General features: G+C 35.5%; 1 protein-coding gene across 2 annotated transcripts in view; it reads left to right on the top strand.

Moving 5' to 3' along the window:
• LOC145248085 (biotin--protein ligase-like) overlaps positions 1-20,309 on the top strand; it is a 202,695-nt gene that overhangs the window by 62,579 nt on the left and 119,807 nt on the right. For both annotated transcript variants that reach the window (XM_080109864.1, XM_080109863.1), the window contains 2 exons: positions 69-358; positions 4,437-4,504. In XM_080109864.1, coding sequence (XP_079965990.1) covers positions 69-358; positions 4,437-4,504 — 358 coding nt within the window. The remainder of the gene's footprint in view (positions 1-68; positions 359-4,436; positions 4,505-20,309) is intronic.

Here is a 20,309-nt window from a genome sequence, read left to right as displayed (position 1 = left end):
TCATCGATGCAAGATTCGAAAATTCTAAGATTCCTGTTGTTTCTTTTACTTTCATTTTCCATTTTTAGAAGTTGAAGAAGCTGCTTCTGAAGAATTTATCCAAACGACTCAAAGATGACATGCTGAATTCCTCAGAAGTCTCCCTCAAGTTTGTCCGATGCCTGAAAGAAGTGACAACCCCGGCAACCAGTACCACCCTGCCAGTGATCACCCACAACAATAGTGACGAAGAGTTGGAGCATTTCAATCCGAAATACTTTCAAGCCGACAAATACTGGGCAAATTTGGGCTCAACTGTGTTAGGGACGATCGTTTTATATGTCGACGTTGTTCCGACAACAATGACTCTTTTGAATCAGTACGTACATCTTCTTTTTATTTTTTAATTCCATATTTGTAGCTGGTGCTACCAGATCAGGTTGTCTGAAGATATAGACTTCCTGACTTAAATTGCGCCAAACATTGATTTTATTGTTTTTTTTCTTTCCTTTTGCAAAACTCAATCATGTTTTGCAAAGCCAAAAACAAAAGCAATTTTTATCTATGAAGCAACCAAATTAGACACCATGAATAAATATTTGAAGCTATAAAGAACTTGAAGCATAAAAATTTTCACCAAAATGATTGAACCTGAAAAGGGTTGATATGCTGTAAAACAAATCAACCAAACCAAACACCATAAATAAATATTTGAAGTTATAAAGAATTTGAAGCATAAATCTTTTTCTAAAATTACTGAATAATCTGAAAAGTGTTGATATGCTATTGAATAAAACGACCAAACCAAATCATATTTGCAATAGAAGAACAATAGTTTTTGTAATATACTAGTCATGTTTATACAATCAATATAAGATTAACTAATTTCCATATTGCTTTGCAAAAGAACATCTCATTAATTAACTTTTTGCTTTCTAATTCAGTGATTATTTTCATTTAACCATAACACATGGTTTTATTCATAAATGTTTTTATATTGTGGGTAAATCTTTCTAAATTTTTGAGATGAGGATTGATAATTTGGATTATTTGAATTATTTGGACTACTGCTCTCATCTTGAATGTAATTCACTCAATGTTTCAGTCAATGTAACTGCTGATTGTCTTCAGGCGTATCTTTTTGAACCTGGGAATTTTTCTATTGAACTTGGGAATCTGCATGAAATTTTGAAGTAACCCTTTATTTAAACTCCGGGGGTAACATGCTCTTGTTGTGTTAGCCATGACTGGGTAGAAGTCCTAAGTAATTCGCAATCATATTTTAGTGTCGTCCGCATTGAGGATTGAACCTTCAACATTCAGAAGAGTGTAACTTATAAATGAATTTTACCAATCACTGATCCTTGCAAATTATTTAGGATTTCTACCTGGTCATGACTGATAAAACGAGAGCATGCATATACCTGAGTTTGACAAGATACTCCCGAAGAATGAGAGCAACAGTTTGAATAATACAAATCACGGGAAAATGTTTTGCCTTTGGGGTAAAAAGGGCCAACCTTATATTCTGCAAAGTGATGCATCTTGCTTTTTCATCAGTGTCCAAACTGTCAAGCCAAAAAGCAATAAAGATTTTATTGTGACTTGAAAAACGCCCTTCTTAAAATTATCAAAAAAGGAGGAACACCTGCGGGTGTGCTGTTCATCATAGACACCTCAAGCTTTGATTTTATGGAATTGATATTTTTTTCAGGTCAATTAGGTTTCAAGGACTCCAGAAAATAAGCAAAATGAAAGAGATACTTTCTGCCTGTTGATCTGCGTGCATTATAACAAATGGATAATATACCTCAGTTATTTTGTTTTTCATCCCAAGGTCAAGTTTTAATAGAGAGAAAGATTTATTTTGAGAAAAAGTGGGGAGGTGATACTAATCATTTATTTTTTTGATACGTTTTTTTTTTAAACAAAATGTTTTAATAAACAAACTTAAAGCTTATACAACCTGAAAAATAAAATCTTGTTTTGACAGGTAGGGACAATGATTTTTTTTTTTTTTTATTAAAACGTTTTGTAAAAAAAAAAAATGAATAAAAAATAAAGACGAAAATCTAGTACCCCCCCTTTTTTTTTCTCACAATAAATCTTTGCCTATAATAAACCTTGAGCTTGAGACAAAAAACAAAATATCTCATCTCAGTCGTCTTTCAGGATGCTTCACCATCAAATGTATACAACTTTTCCAGTTCTCTCAATCATGACAGTTTGCAGGTCCTGAACATTTTCCAATCCTGTTTTCCTGTAGCAGACTGTCAATGCCTGTCATTCTTCTTCTACCATGGTTTGGGTGTTCATCCATTGGTATTCAGAGAGCTAGCTTGCTGGCTTCCTCTTTGCTGTGTCTCATGCAGTGACCGGCTACTCTCATCCTTCTATTAACCAATGAGAGGATGCACTCTCCTCTGCTGGAAATTAATTTCAGTGATACTGGTGATAGGTCACCATTACAGTGTACGCAGGTCAACCGAAAGAAACCTGTATAGATCCAGAATCAACTCTTCCGTTTTGCTTATTTTCTGGGATCTGTGAAACCAAATTGATCCTTTTTTCTGTTGCTGAACCATTCGAATTCCTTTGAAAGATTTGATGTTGCTTCTGTTTCTGCAGATTAATTTTTCTTTGGTTTCAACTAAAGATTAAAATAATGCAGATAATAATGGGAAGTAAATAACAATAACTGCTTATCCTTCTATTTCTGCTATTTATAAACTTAAAACTTGACATTGGGATGAAAAACAAAATAAATGAGGTTTATTTTTTTTTACTCATGTTCACCCCTTACAAAACATATCGCCACTTGGACGTAAGGGGCTACTATTTGGGGCCATGTCTAGGAAAGATTAACAAGATATTTGTTTATGTTACATTTAAACTTTTGCATATCTGTACAGCCAGGAAAGCAGGCAGCAGGAAAGGAATTCCAAAGTCTAGCTGTTCGAGGGAAGAAACTATTAGAATAGAAAGCTTTCTGGCATTTAGGGACATCAACAGTGAAGGAGTAAGATCTTATTGCTAAGCGGGTTTGTCGGGGATATGTATGTCGAGGGGGTACAAGTGAAACAAGTTCATCAGAACACATTCCATTAGAATATTTGTAAAACAAAGGGATGCAATATTGCAATGATGAGACAGGGGCTGGAGCTTAGTTTATAAAGTGGGACCGATTAGATTGACAACTCTTTTTTGGACTTTATCTAAGAGGGAGAGACTAGTGGTAGATGCACCAGCCCAGATGTGGCAACAATACTCCATGTATGGGCGAATGGTGGCCTTATATAGGTACAGGATACTCTCAGGTGTGAGTAGTCTTCTAGCTCGATAGAGGGACCCACCTTCTTTGCAGGAGCTTTTGCTCTATGTATTTGTTCCAGTTCATATTGCCAGCAAATATTAGGCCAAGGAGTTTGAAGGTGGAATTCTCAGGTAGGGTGTTATTTGTCATGGATATAGGCGGTCGGAGAGGCATCTTGTAATTGTTAAAGGAGAACAGCTTAGTTTTACTAGCATTAAATGTTACCATCCATTTGCAGCCCCATTCCACTTTAGTCTGGAGGTCATTTTCTAACGATTCTGCCATTGTCTTTGATTTATTTATATCTGTTCTTCCTTCATGCATATTATAGAACATTGTATCATCAGCAAATATACCCATCTCGAACACAATATTATCAGATGTCGTTTATGAATATCAGGAATAATAATGGTCCAAGGATCGACACCTGAGGTACTCCCGTATTAATATTATGCTGCTCGGATGTATGTCCATCAATGACAACCTGTATGCTTGTATTGTCTAAGAAGGATCTAATTATATTTAGTATTTGTCCAGTTATACCGTACGATTTAATTTTCATAAGCAGCCCTTTGAACCAGACTTTGTCAAAGGCCTTGAATATATCAAGGGCTACAGCGATGACTTCACCTGCCTTATCCAGTGCATGGTATATGCGTTCAGAGATGACTGTTAAAATATCTGCAGTAGAACGACATTGCCTGAATCCATATTGTTTGTCAGAGAGAAGATTTGCTTTTGTGAGGTGGTGAACTAGTGCTTGATTAATTAAGGTCTCAAAGATTTTAGTGAAGAGGAGGAGGAGGAGACTAATTGAGAGGGTCTGTTCTTTCACCAGAATTTTTGTACACTGGTACTGCAAAGGTCATCTTCCAGCTATTAGCGAAGCAAGATTATCCATTTGGGTTCTTGTCCAGAATTCCCCAAAATAAAGAAAAATCTGTTCCAAAAGTTTTATTTTTATATAAGAAAATCAACTTTTATGAGAAGTGACCGTCTTGCCTGCCATTTTGAAAAAAAAATTTCTTGAGAAAAAAAGGGAGATAACTCAATGCAAAAATGATTTTCAAATTCAGAAGATACAGTTTGAATTTCATTAATTATGTTCTGTAATTTTCTTTTCCATTCTTCTTTTTTTTTTAAGAATGGCTATAAGTGTTCCGAAGTCTGTGGGTCTCATTGCTATTGCCGGCCGCCAAACAAGTGGTAAAGGTAAAAAAAAAAAACATTCCATTTTTTTTCTTTTGTTCTTTTCCTTTTGCAGGAATCCCAGTTGAATGCTATTTGGTAAAAATTCATTTTATCTGAAAGTGAGAATGAATCACATTTCTGTGTTTTTGGAGATGAGGATTAATTATTTGTATTATGTGTACACATGGTGCAGTGGATAAAGTACTTGGTTGAATTCAGTTGTAAAAGCTACACTCTTCTAGAGGTTGAAGATTCAATCCTCAGTGCATGTCCGACTTAAAATACAATTGCGAATTAGCACTTCTAACCAGTCATGACTGATGGAACAAGGGCATGCTACCCTTATGGATTAAATAAAGGATCCGTTTGGAATTCTGTGCATATTCCTGAGTTTGACAAGATACATCTCAAGCAGGTTGGCGGTTACATCGACCGAAATGTAAAAATAACACTCAGGATAAGAACAATAGTTCGAAGAATCCAAATGATATAAAAAAAGAATCAACTAATGTCTACCAACATCAATGACTTTTTTTGTATTATTTGACTGAAATCCACCCTTTCTCTCATACATAATTTTATACATTTTATGTAATTGTTTTTCGACAATCATACATAACACCACAGACCCCACACACCATGAAAGCTACAAATAGAGAGTCTGGACTGTAGTTTTATATCTGATAGTGGAAAACTAATTATATAATATATAATAGAGGAAGAGAGAGAGAGAGACAGAGAAAATGTTATATCCATAAATGATAGAACAATTTCTGTAGGAAATCTTAAGTGAAAGAGCAAAAATAAGTAAAAAAACAAAACAAAAAAAAACAAACAGAAACATAACCTGAAGCCTGATCTCATTATAAATTTATTTCAATCAAATAGGGCCTTTTAAAATGAGTGAGCTGGTCAAGATTTGATATCCAACTGAGAAATGTATATATATATATATATATATATATATATATACATTATAGGGGTGCCCAGCATTGCCCGGGTGTTTGGAGGTGTGTGTTGAGCAAAAAAAAAAAAAGTGGTAGTAGGCAGGTAGGCTCAAACCTGTACGACGAAAGAGGAAATGAATGTGAAAAAAAGAGGATAGTGAATTAAATGAGTTGGTAATTAACTTTTGCCCGGGTGGAGAATATTGGAACACAAAGACAAAGTAAAAAAAAAAAAGATAGAGTTGGGATCAAACTCGAAAACGTAGGGTAATTAGTCTTCCATGCTAACCATTATGCCATAACGAATGGTAAAATCAATGAGTTGGTAATTAGGTTAAGAATCATGGGAGTCATCACACACATGCAGAAATGAACATTGCTTTTATAGCTGGCTGGATGCCAGTTAAGTTTCCCGCTTTCTGCTGTTTTATTTATTTGTTTCCCCACAAGGTCGTTTTTAATGTTGGGGAAAAGCAGCTCCCCCAAAAAAGAGGGCACTCGAGTAGTATCCAAATAAATAGTAATTATCTCAATATGAAGAGTTTCCCTACATTGACCAAGAACCAATTACAGAACAGATATTACCCGGCCAGGCCAGGTGGTGTTTGCATTCGATTAGTTTTGCTTTATTTATGAGAAAAAGACAAACACTCGAAATGAGGGAATTTTTTAAAACTCAGTCAAAAAAAATATAAAAATGATGTCCGTTTGCAAATCTGAGATGTTACAATCTAGGAAGTATAAGAAAACTTATCCCGGAATCTAACTGATGTGAAAACCTCACGCAAAAAGCTTTTCAAAGACATACACAAACGCGAGCGCCCATTTTGCCTTTGATATATTAAACTAGCCTGAGTGCCCAGCGTTGCCCGGGTGATTGGAGGTGTGTGTTGAGCAAAATCAAAAAAAAACAACAAAAAAAAAGTTGTAGTGGGCAGGCAGGCTCAAACCCGTACCGCGAAGGAAGAAAAGTATGTGAAAAAAAAAAAAAACATGACATCTTTGCTGCCAAACCGGAAGTGTTTAAATTAAGGCTAGTCAATTGAAAAGAGGGGATAACTTTTGAAAATATCGGCAAAAAAAACGACTCCCACTGTAGAAAAATGCCCAGTTGAGAGTGAAGGAATTAATGTTTTTAACCAATTTTTCGATATTTGTCATCCGAAGGGTTGAGCTTCAAGACGATACGCAGCTTGTGAAAATACGTTGCCTCTGTTGAAAGTTTTAGGCAAACATACAAACATACATGCATACATTTAAACAGACAGGTGAGATTTATATTATAGACTATTTTGGGTGTCCGGCGTTGCTTGGGTGTTTGGAGGTGTGTGTGGAGCAAAAAAAAAAAAAAAAGGAGAAAGTTGTAGTAGGCAGGCAGGCAGGCTCGAACTCGTGACATGTCATCCAAAGGGTCGAGCTTCAAAAGGATACCAATCTCATGAAAATCCGTCACCTCTGTTGAAAGTTTTAGGCAGACGTACATGATGATTGTAACGTCTTGTCAGACGAGTGCCACTCCCTCAGACATTTAAAATTCATGAGCCTAAATGCCTGAGGGAGTATCTATACAAAGATGATGTTACAGAGTCTTAGCTTTGTACGACAGCTAAGTCTCTCTCTCGGTTCAAAATGTTGAGATCCAGCAACAAGCAAGAGCAAGATAGCCAGCAACAAATTAAACTGCAGACCAGCTTAATGCGGGTACTGGTCTTCCGCTTTATGGTTTTTTAAATCAGAGATTTGCTTCTCCTAGAAAGGTTGCCTTCACCACGGCTTACGGGAGCCCTCCCCACCCCAATACACATATACACAAACACAAATATACACGGTGCTAGTTGGCCGTTGACCCAGAAAAGAGTTTATTCGCCCTTTGGAAGGTCTTGTTTTTAATCCTTCAGGGAGACTAGCCGCCCTCCTCACCAAACAAGTCTGGTGGGGGAACCAGTTTAGTCGCCGGTGACCCGACCATGAGGCAGGTAGTACTGGGTTACATGGTACCAGTAGCATATGACATGACCTGACATACATACATACATACATACATTTAAACAGACCAGTGAGATTTATATAATAGATGGAGAGTAGAAAGTGAATCTTGGGTTTACTTTTGACAGCCTTGTAACTCTCGCTTCCTATTAATTTAATCCTTTAGTTTTCACATTCATGAACAATGTGTCTGATGAAGGTGGAAATGTCTCTATTGTTTTGAGTAGGTGGTATGTGGTTATTTTCAACCCTCTCATAATATTCTTCATCATTCAACTGACAATCAATCTCATTAACCTTTATCCTCAAGTGTTGTTTTTAATCTTGGTAAGTGGTGATCCATTAATAAAAAAAATCTCACATTTAGTTCAAACAAATATCAATGTTTAAAAAGAAAAAAAAATACAGCTCTTGTCCAGAATTCTTCTATATTAAAAAACAGAAATAAAGAAATCTGCATGATGTACCTGTGACAAAATGCAAATATCATATTCTAAAAATTATATAAATCAATCAAGTATTATTTTTATAAAGAAAATCATTTTTAAGCAATTGATGGGAATTCGTGGGCATTATGACATAAATTTCATAAGTTTGAATTATTATTGAGTTATCTCTCTTTGTTATTTTATTTTAAATTGTTTTCAAAATAACGGACAAGACAGGTACTCTTCGGTTACTCATAAAATTTGATCTTCTTATTTAAAAATAAAACTGCTTGATTAGTTTACAGGTTTTTTGGAATATGATATTTTCGTTTCGTTACGGGTACATACATCATACAGATTTTTCTTTATTTTTGTTTTTTAATATTGGGAGAATTCTTGACAAGAACCAAAAAATGAATGCAGGCAAGCTTAGGGATCGAAGGTGTTATCTGCTTGACGAAGACAAGAGTCATTTTGGTTATTTTCATGTTTTAGCTGATGTAACCTCCAACATTCAGGTGCATCTTTTTGAGCTTGGGAATATTTATGTTGAATTCCAAAATCTATATGGAATTTCAAACTGAACTCCTTTTATTCAGTCCATGGGGATAGGTTCTTGTTCCGTCAGCCATGAAGTTATGAACCGCTAATCCCCAGAAGATTTTAATCTTTTTTATATCATACTAAAATTTGAATTGTAATAAAGAAAACCTGAACAGATAATCTTAAAATGTGTGTTTAGGTGAGGAAGAATACTATTTCTGATCTAAAGATAACAGACTTAAATGCTATTTCAAACTAAAGTGTGTCAAAGCGACAGAAATGTTTTTGCATTACAGAACAATGGAAATGCAATTTCAAGCAATCGTGACAACGCCACTCTGGTTGGTGAAGAGTTACTTCCCTTGAGTTGCAATGTTTATTTTTTTTTTTTAATAATTCTTTTTGCTGGAGTTACACAAGATAATTGTTTAAAAAAAAAAATAGCACAAATTTAAGTTCTTGTCCAGAATTTCCCTTATATATATATATATATGTATGATGTATGTCCATGATAAAACGAAAACATCATATTCCAAAAAAATCTTGTAAGTAGTTTCATTTTTATAAAGAAAATCATTTTTAAGAGATTAATGAGAATATATATATATAAATTTAGTAAATATGAATTATTGTTGAGTTATCTCTCTTTATTTTCAAAATAGCGGAAACAATCATTCCTTGGATAATTAAAATTTGATTTTCTTATTTAAAAATAAAACTATTTGATCAATTTACATGATTTTTAGAATATGATATTTTTACTTCGTCAGAGGTACATACATCACATATTTTTCTTTCTTTTTTTTTTTAATATAGGAGAAATTCTGGATAAGAACGCAAATTTATTAATCGATTGATGTGATTTACTTGGTGGATTGTTTCTCATTAAATCTGGAACAGTAAGGTGTACAGGCGTCATCTTCATTGTTCCAGGATCAGATGTTTTCTGATGTGACACAAGCTCACTCTCCTGTTTTTATGGATCAACTGTCTCATTCCACTTTGTGTGGCCTTGTGTAGTCACTTAGTTTTAGGTTTTCCTTAGCTGGTCAACCTTCTTGTCATATATATTAAAAAAAGTTTCCAGTGTTTTTTTTTTATGATAAACTATTGAGTATTTAGAAAGTCATCTCTAAAAAGCTAACATAATAATAAATGACTTTTTTCTTTTTTGGTCCCATTATTTATCGGAGAGACACCTATGTTTTAAGTGGCATCCATGTCTGGACAATTGCCAGATAATTGTCCATTAGTTTTTCCTGAAATTTTGTCGCAAATTGTATTTCATTAAATAGATATGCACAGTAAAAAATTTTATTTTGCGAAAATTGCCGTTGTGTCCCCAGGGGCTCAAAAGAGGTCAAAAATGGCCAAAAATGACATGTTTTGCCCCATAACTTTTGATCCATCCATTAGATTTTTCTGAAACTTGGCCAAAATGTGGAGCCCATTGTTCTTGATATAAATCCAGTATGGGTGACTCTGGTAAAATTCTGCTTCACATCCCCAGGGACTTTTAGTGCTAAAAGCGCCACTTTTTGTGGCTCTTTTTTCATATTTCTCAACAAAAACTTGATATGTCTGACTATATAGTGGTTTTTCACAGTATTCAACTTAAACATACATGTGCTAAGGCCTGAAACTGCACTGTTTGTCCATTTTCACTGGGATTCGGCGTTCCCAGGAGCTTAAAGGGGGTCACAAATGCTCCAAAATTAAAAAAAAAAAATGACACTTTTTACGCCATAAATTTTGCCCCATCCATTAGATTTTTCTGAAACTTGGCCAAAATTTGGAGGCCATTGTTCTTAATATAAATTCAGTATGAGTGACCCTGGCAAAATTCTGGTTTGCATCCTTTTGAAACTTTTAGGGCTAAAATATCATGCCTTTTTGGAACTCTAGTAGCAATCACTATATAGACATATATATCAAGTTTTTGAGTAATATGAATTCCTCAAAAACTTGATATGTATGTCTACATAGTGATTTTCCATGGTGCTGAATTCAAGTATACATGTCTTAAGGTGTGAAACTGCACCGTTTGTTCATTTTCATTGGGATTCAACATTCCCAGGAGCTCAAAAGGGGTCACAAATGCTCCAAAATTTAAAAAAAAACGACACTTTTTACTTCATAAATTTTGCCCCATCCATTATATTTTTGTGAAGCTTGGTGAAAATGTGAAGGCAACGTTGGCCCTTCACACTTCTCACATTCATCATTTCTTCACTATTTTTGGTGACGTCATCTCATATGCAGCACCAGAGGGGGACAACACACGCTCGGCTTGTTTTAATTACTTTTTCACCCCAAACAAGGCACAATGCCACTTGGATGTAAGGGTCTACCATTTGAGACAAAATTTGCTATCTAGGGAGTTGAGCAGCAAGATGTCTATTTACATTACACTTGAAGTTCTGCATAACAGTACAGTCAGGGAAGCTGGAACCTAGGGGATAATTCCAAAATGTAGCAGTGCGAGAGAAGAAACTATTTGAGTAGAAGGATCTCTGCAGTGTAGGGGTGGGATTTTGCTGCTTGTCGGTGTAAAGTGTCAGCAAGACGACGTATATTTGAAAACACACTCATTGCTGTGAATGTCTTGTTTAAGTAGCCCGTTCTTGCCTTTCATGTAAGTGGGCGAGTCTACTTCTATGGGGGTGTGATGCCAAGACCACTCCGGTCTTGTGACTGGGCGTCTTGGGTTCGATTCCACCTCTACAGTCAGGTTATTGGGAGTATTTACGTAGAGGGGATTCAAGGGCTTGGAGTTTGTCAAAGCACTTTCCATTAAAATATTTGTAAAATAGGCACAGGGATGCAACATTTCTTTGATGGGACAGAGGTTGGAGCTTGGTTGACAGTGTGGGACCTATTAGGTTGGGGATTCTTTTTTTGAATCGTGTCTAGGAGTGAAAGACTAGTAGCAAATGCACCAACCAAATGGTACGACAATACTTTATGCATGGGTGAATGATGGCTTTGTAGAGGTACAGGATACTTTCGGACATAAGTAACTTTCTAACACAATAGAGAGATCCCACCTTCTTTGCAGCAGCCTTGGCAATACTCTCAATGTATTTGTTCCAATTCATGTTCCCTGTGAACGTTAAGCCAAGGAGTTTGAACGAAGAGCTTTCAGGTAGTATATCATCTATCGTTAGCCATGGCAATCAGTAGTTGAGAAGGTTTCTCATTATTATTAAAGAAAAAAAGCTTAGTCTCAGCAGCATTGAATGTTACCATCGATTTATGTCCCCATTTCACTAGAGATCTTCCTCTAAGTTTTCAGCCATTTTCTTAGATATGTATTCATTCAATTTCTCCTTGTGTCTGTTATAGAATGTGGTGCCATCAGCAAATATATCCATCTTGGAGACAATTTTATCAGGGAGGTCATTTATGAATATGAGAAATAATAAAAGTCCAAAAATCGCTGCCTAAAACATGTTTAAATCATGTTGTTTTGGTGTACGAGGACAACCGTCTTATTAAACACGGATTTGATTATGTTAAGTGTTCATCCAATAATATCATAGTATTTAATTTTTATGAGGAGACTATTGTACCATACCCTGTCAAAGGCCTTAGATATATCTAGGGCTACTGTCTTAGTCTCTTCTGCCTTATCTAGTATGTAGTATATATATTAAGATTACAGTTAGGATATCTGCAGTAGAACGGGCTTACCTAAATCTATACTGTTGGTCAAAAAGAAGTTTAGCATCTACAGGGTGGTGAACTAGTCCTTGAATAATTAAGGACTCAAAGATTTTGGCAAAGAGAGAGAGAGGGGGGCTAATGGAGTGATAATTTAGTGGGTCAGTTCTTTTGTCAAAATTTTTGTAAACTGATACCACAGAAGCAATTTTCCAGCAGTCAGGAAAGCAAGATTCAGTAAGGCATTTGTTAAAGAGTTTGGAGAGTGTGACGAGCATGCATGGAAGTGCACGAGAATTGTGTGCCAGTGTATGAGTTGGGCCTACCTGCGGGGAAAGGCGAATCCATGACCCTTTGATTGCAAATCAAAAGTCTACCAATGATATGCATCCATCCTACCCACAGTGACGATTGAGCTTCGCCCAACAGCTATAAAAAGCAAGCCGATAAGTCATTTGAGGGCAGTTGAAAAAGATTGCTCTGCATTACTGCATTCATGATCATGTCATGGTGTGTCAATTTGACATATTTTTCGGGATTGTGTCAATCGATGGTATTGTTTTTGAATCGTGGCGTGGCAATTCGGCAGTGTTGTTCGGGATCATGTCATTTGATCGACATTGATGTTTAGGATCCTGTCATGTTTAATCGACGGTATCAAATGGGATAGTGTCATGCCGAATTGTCGGAGGTATTTGGGATTATGTGAACGAACTTGTTTAGGACCGTGCTGCCACATGTAATATAAATATATGTACATATTTATATTTCTTTTTTTTTTTTTTTGGCATTCTGCCTTCCTTTGTGAAAGCAGAGAGAAAACTAGGGAAATCTCAACAGAGCATTTTTTTTAATAGTATAGTCTTGATGAGGTCGAATCCACATACCTAGAGGTGTCTAGGTTTTTATGATATTAGAGACTTGGGAATGTGATTTTCAGATCACAGAGTGTGGTTTCTGCCTGCAAACAAACATCTGAGAAAGAGTGTTTTTTTGGGTCCAAAGTGGAGTTAGAAGCAAACCGTTGGATAAGCATGTTAGCCTTCTTGGTTGCTGTCTAAACAAATTCAAGGTTGTTGAATAGTGGGGGAATTGTTGATTTCTCATTATTTACTACACTGTTATAAATTTTCCAGAAATTGCGAGTTCAGAGCTTGCCACATAGAAGGTTGAAGAAAAATAAAGGGAAAGAAATCCCTCAAAAGGTGTTATATCATCGAAAATTTATAAACAAATAAATGTTTATTCAAAAAAAAATTGTGTGTTTTATTGGCTTTCTAAATTACAGTTAAAATTAATTCAAATTAGTTTTGCACCAATTTTATGTCCTCTTACAAAAATTGAAATCAAGATATAATAATAAACTTTATTGTTATTCCAATTGTAATTAAAATCCACTAACTGATTTTGATTCTAGAAAACGCTTAAAATTTAAAGCTTATGGGGCCTTAAGAAGAAAAAGAAATTAAGAGAATCTTGTTTAATTAGTGTCTAATGACTATGGATCACATTTAATGCAATTTACTCCTGACCTGAGATGGAACACGTACATCGAATCCGCTGCCAGAGCTGCTGGGAAAATGGTGGGATCATTCTAACGTTCCAGTAGATATCTCACTGCTGATGCAATTCTCTACCTGTACAAGAGCCAAGTATGTTCAAGAATCGAATACTGTTGCCACATCTGGGCAGAAGCTGCTAGAAGCAGCTTCTCCTGCCTTGACAGAGTTCAAAATAGACTTTGTAGCCTAGTGGGGGATGTCCTTTTCTCTTCTCTGGAACCTCTTTCCCACCAAAAAGACATTGCGTGCCTGTCTTTACTTTATCGTTATTTTCATGGCAAGTGCTCGTCTGAGCTCCAATCTATGGTTCCCCCCTGGCCTGACTTTCACAAAAAACACTCGTCTAGTTGAAACCACTATCAATAATTTCCCCCACTCTTTATCTGTGCCTAAACCTAAACGTAAATTCCATGAACAAAGCTTCTTTCTTAGAACTGCACACCTGTGGAACTCTGTTCCGTTTTCCTGCTTTCCAACTGACTACAATATGGTTGCCTTCAAGTCCAACGTGAACAAATTCTTGATAAGCCATCCCCTTAAGTAATCGAATTTATCAAATTTCCACTAATAACGAGCAATTTGTTGAGTTTTGTATTATCCCGATAAATCTCTTCCTAAAGAATTGACTGAAACAGATGGCTGTTTGTAGTGAACAAATGTAACTGTTTACCTTCGAATAAATAATGATGATATATATAAATATTTTTACCTGAATACGATGTTCAGCATGTTAAAAATATACCTTTTGTTGTAAAAATCTAATGGATAAACATCTGAAGAAGTTGGTGGGGACAGGATATTTTTATGGACACATAAATCATAAAATTGCTTACCCATTAATGAAACAGCTGTAATGGAAAAAAATCCAGGAAATAAACGAAGGTTATAAAAAAGAAAACGTGAGTCTTTGAATTTTCAACAAAATTTTACACTGTGAGTGATGAGATGATTGCGATACAATTACGATTCTGATTCTTTATAAATCTCTAAATATTTAACTATAAAATTGTTATTTTATCCAGATTACTGTAAAAATACACGTTAAATGTGCATATATTCTCTAAAACGTAAAAACACTTGTGAGGGAAGGGGATCTATCGATTTCAGTATTACCATTCATTTAAAATCAATATTTACTAGTAAAATGAATACATATTATATACGTTTGAAGCCAAACCTGAATTTCAATATAAATTTCAAACAAAATGAATGTCTATTTTGTAATAATACATTGTTTTGGCTTCAAACTTATATAATATATATTTATTTTATTCAAACTCAACCAGCAATTCTAAGGAACAAAAATCTTAATGTGAATTCCGCGTGACCAAACACATTGTTCTGAGATTTAAAATACTGCTGTATAAACAACAAATGGATTTATACTTGCTTATTCTCTGCCCCAGCAACAACATGGCAAAAGGACAAAAAAAGACATACTGAAGATGAAGTATATCTTCGAAATATATTTATGAATTTCAATATAAATTTCAAACAAAATAAATGTCTGTTTATTTTGTAATAATGTGTTGTTTTGGCTTCAAACATATATAATACGTATTCATTTTATTCAAACTCAACCAGCGCTTCTATGGAACAAAAATTTTAACAATATTTACTATTTTATTATAACCGTCATCAGTGGAAAATTTTGTTTTAAATGAAATCAAATGAAAAAGATAATTAAAAGAATCGGATTCGGCATCAAAAAGTATGCACCAATTTTTCTGATTCCGATTCCCCCAAAAGTTTTGATTTTTCCGATTCTCGATTCCAACACTAATATATACAAACAGTATTTTGAAATATCTTTTAGCCTGATCTGTTTTGAATGAATAGAAACATTTTCGTATTATTTAGATTATTCGGATTATTGTTTTCATCTTGTGTGTGATTTTTACAACGTTTTGATTGATGTAACCCCGACCTTCTTTTTTTTTTTACATAGGCGTCACCACTTATCAAGGCCAATCGGCCACTCAAGGATAAGGGTTAAAGAGTTTAGAGTAGTCAAAAAGACAATATAGTAATCAATAGTAATGGAAGTTCGGTAAATTTGTTAACTTAAGTGGAACGGCTCATCAGAAACTTGTTCACATTGGACTTGAAGACAACCATATTATAGACAGCTGGAAAGCAGGAAAATGGAAGACAATTCCATAGGCGTGCAGTTCTAAGAAAGAAGCTTTGATCATGGAATCTATGTTTAGGTTTAGGTTTAAGCACAGATAAAGAGTGGGGAAAATTATTGATAATGTTTTCAGCTAGTCTAGTGTTTCTTGTGAAAGTTTGGCGAGGGGGGACCATAGATTTAAGCTCAGTCGAACACTTTCCATGAAAATAACGATAAAGCAGAGACAAACTCGCAACATCTCTTCTGTGAGATAGAGGTTGCAGCAAAGAGAAAAGGACATCTCCCACCAGGCCACGAAGTCTATTTTGAACCCTATCAAGGCAGGACAAGTCTTTTCTAGCAGCTCCTGCCCATATGTGGCAACAGTATTCCATCCTTGGACGTATCTGGCTCTTATATAGATAGAGAATTGCATCAGCAGTGAGATATCTACTGGATCTATAGAAGGATCCAGCCATTTTTCCAGCGGCCTTGGCAACAGATTTGATGTACGTATTCCATTTAAGATCAGGAGTAAAGGTCAAGCCCAGAAGCCTGTCAAAACTTGAGGCCTCCCCAAGATGAGAGACATTCATTTTAATTGATGCCAGATGGGGATCAGAACGTTGATGATGTAAAGATAGAAGCTTGGTTTTAGATGCATTAAAAGTAACCAGCCACTCCTTTCCCCATTGTACAATGTGATCTAGATCAGAGGAGAGAGAATCGGAGAGAACTTGGTCGTTTACTGTCTTAGATGTGCTACCATAGATGGTAGTGTCGTCAGCAAAAATGTCTACGAATGATGTAAGGATGTGATTTGGAAGATCATTAATGTAGATCAGGAAAAGAGTTGGGCCCAGGATGGACCCCTGAGGGACTCCAGCATTTATACTGTGAGCTTCTGATTTTTGCCCATCAACTACTACTCTTATGAGCCTATCAAAGAGAAATGATTTAATAATTGAGAAGACATTTCCAGCTATACCATAGCTGGAGATCTTGTGAAGTAAACCTTTATGCCATACCCTATCAAAGGCCTTTGATATGTCAAGAGCAATTGCCCTAGAAAGGTTGCCTCTGTCGAGAGATTCGCTAATCCTATGAGATATAACTGTAAGCACATCTGCTGTAGATCTAGCAGAACGGAAACCATATTGTGTGTCACTAAGAAGGTTATTTTTGCTGAGATGGTTGATTACTTCTCTATTTAACACAGATTCCAGCAACTTATGACGCACAGGAGACTTATTGGCCTGTACTGAGAGGGGGATGAATGATCACCTGAATTCTTGAATACAGGGCATACTGATGAGATTTTCCAGGGTGATGGGAAGCAATTTTCCTTAAGACAACGTTTAAACAGTTTTGTAAGTATGGGTGCTAGTTCTGGTTGAAGTTTTTTGAGTACTATAATTGGAATACCGTCAGGGCCGGTTGCTTTACTGGAAGCAAGGTTTTTGATTAGCTTGGCAACATCACATACAGATATATGTATATCACATAGTGTGTTTTCTGATACAGGAGGAAATATTGGGGGTTGGCGGCCTTGGTCGCAAAGGGTAGGTATATCTTGTCGAACTCGGAATGTTTCTGTCATATTTGAGAATCTGCACAGAATTTTGAATGGAACCCTGTATTTACTTCACGGGGGTTGCATGTTCTCATCCTATCAGCCATGATTCGATAGAGGTCCTAAATAATTCACAGTTTCATTTTTCAGTCGTCCACACTGAGAATTGAACCTTCAACCTTCAGGAGAATTGACACTCTATATGACAACAGTAATCCGAATAATCCAAATAATACAAATAACCAATCCTCATCTTAAAAATTCAGAAATGTAGAAACATTCTCTTTTCTTCATTTAGATTTATTGCTTCGTGGTAACGCAATATTTTCCATTTGTAAAAGAAGTTGAAATGTTCATTTGCTAAAATTCCAAATATGGACAGACATGCAAACAGAAAATGGTGTTTGTATTAGATATAAATAAAAATATACACATACTTAACTGTATACAAATAGAGATAAATATGTTTTCTGAGATCTTTTTCTGAGATAACTTTAAATGCAATTGTGTTTGTATCCTAGTCTATTTCTATCTCACTTTAGGTCTTATTATTGTGCGTGTGTACATGTGCGTGTGTACAAAAAGAAGATGAACAATATCTTCCTCAACAAATTTTATCTTCTGCCAAATTTAAAAACCCACCAATTATTTTTCTGCTTGAATAAAAATTAAAACATCTTTTTTTTATTTTTTAATTAGAAAAAAGCAAAACAAACTCTACTCCAACTTTCTTTAAGTGTTTGAGATTTTCTTTTGTCATTAAATTATATAAAAACAATTTGTAGATAAGCTAATAAGAGATGTAGATCTCAATTATGAGTTGTACTTACTCAGCATTGCACGGAAATCTTTATTTTCATTTTTCTTTCCCGTATATATTACTAGCAGCACTACCCAGCGTTGCCCAGAGCAAAAGTGTAACATATTTCTTGTTCCTCTGTTTTCACCCTTCCTCTCCCTGTAATGTTGCAGTTACAACAAAGAAAAGAAATAAATAAAAATCCGTGTCTGCATTTTTTCTTTTTTAAAAAGTTTTTTTTATTAGCATTATAATTGGTTCGACACCACTTATTGCCATTGCCCATCTCTCCTGGTGTACACTTTTCCTCTCTGGCCGTCACCAGCCATTTCTTTCCTTCGCATTTACACGTCCATTTTCTCTAACGTTGATTTTTTTTGTTCTGCCTCAAGTATATGCTGCATTTTTTCTTCTTCAACCCACACACTCTTCCTAATTTGCATATGTGCATTTTTTTGTCTGCTGCTGCTGTTAATCTCTTTGCAAGCCAGCCATTCCTTGCTGCTGCTGATACTTTCCCATGCACTCATTTTGCACTATGTTACATCCCCATCTCCTCTTTCTTCTATGTACAGTCCATTTTTCTCTCTGGACGGGGGAGAGAGAGAGAGAGAGAGAGAGAGAGAGAGAGAGAGAGAGAGAGAGAGACACACACACACACACACACACACAGATTTCTTGAGGAATGAGTTGGCATAAAAGAATTAATTGCATGATTAAAAAAAATCAGAGTTACTTCCCTTTAATTAGTACATAATCTGACTGAAAAATGGACCCCACCCCATCCATAAATATATCTGCATATACCATTTTAGTGTTGAAAAATTAATATTATTTCTAATTTAAAGATATTAGGGCAATGCTAACCAAGAAAATACCAAATTTGTGTGTGTGTGTGGGGGGGGATTATTTTGGATGTTTTTAGTTTTAGTCAGACATACACATATATTACAAACACAGCTTACAAATAAAAACAAAGTAACTGCCATTAACCAGCTTGCCATGCCAATAGTAACCTTTGGAATTATTGACTGGCCATAAAAGGACATTAACAGGTTAGACAGTAAAACAAGAAAAAATGCTAACACTGTACAGGATAAGGTAGAGAAACCATTGTCTACCAAGGCTGTATCTGTCCAAAAGAGCAGGTGGTATGAGTTTCTCAGAGATTGACCACCAACACCGAGCCACTATTGTAAGCACAGGGCAATATCTCATGAGCTCCAAAAATCCAAACTTTAACATGGTATATGAATACCAAGAAGCAAGAGCCATTAGAACTACCTCCATCACAAACATTTTGGATAAAACTGTCTTACAAATCGCGCAAAAATGAAAAATAAAGCCTGCAACAGAAATAGCCCAGAAGAGTTTACAAGAATACACAAAGACCTTCAACTGCAAAAAGCTGGAAGAATGGGTCAATTAATAATGTGCCAATTATTTCTTCGATGAACTATCACAGAACTATATAGATAAAGAAGGTTCTATAGACTGGCTGAAAAGAGGATCGCTACACTGTAATCAGTAGAGAATGATATGGCTGCCCAAGATTAAAGCTTAATGACAAATGCCTTTAAAAAGATAAGTGGTCTTAGTAATAATAACATGTGCAGGTTCTGCCACACAGAAGTAGAGAGTGTGAGCTACTTGACATCCAGTTGTAAAATTCTGTCGGGAGAGGGCGGTTATTATATGATGTGACACAATGGATTGTGCAAATATCTCCACTCGAAAATCTGTAAAACGATGAATAGCCAGTGTCGCAGCAAATCTTAGAAACATGTTTACTGGAAAGAACAGTTGGAAATAAGTCATATACCATTCACTATATGTACATATCAAACAATAAGTGATGTAATTTTACTTTTGGGAAAAATAACTGCAGTGGTTTATTAATATTTTAATTTTGTAAACCCTTTTGGTTTGCACAGTATGTACATACATATTCGTAGTAGACGTAATCATACCTATTCTCACGTATTCACGAATTAACTTCCCGAAAATACACGCACAAGCCTATTCGCATATTTTCACTAAATCCTCTGCAAAAAATTGAATATCGAATGCAGCAGCAAATCTTAGAAACATGTTTACCGGAAACAACAGTTGGAAATAAGTCATACACCATCCACTATGACTATAAAATTTCTACATCTATGTACCTAGAAAACGGAGCTGTTAAGCTTGATATACTGATATGGGATAAGAG

Source organism: Euprymna scolopes, chromosome 26 (genome assembly GCF_053919585.1).
Source record: "Euprymna scolopes isolate OS-2025 chromosome 26, ASM5391958v1, whole genome shotgun sequence".
Taxonomy (NCBI): domain Eukaryota; kingdom Metazoa; phylum Mollusca; class Cephalopoda; order Sepiida; family Sepiolidae; genus Euprymna; species Euprymna scolopes.
The sequence above is the reverse complement of the archived record's forward strand: the minus strand, read 5'-3'. Positions and strand labels throughout refer to the sequence as shown.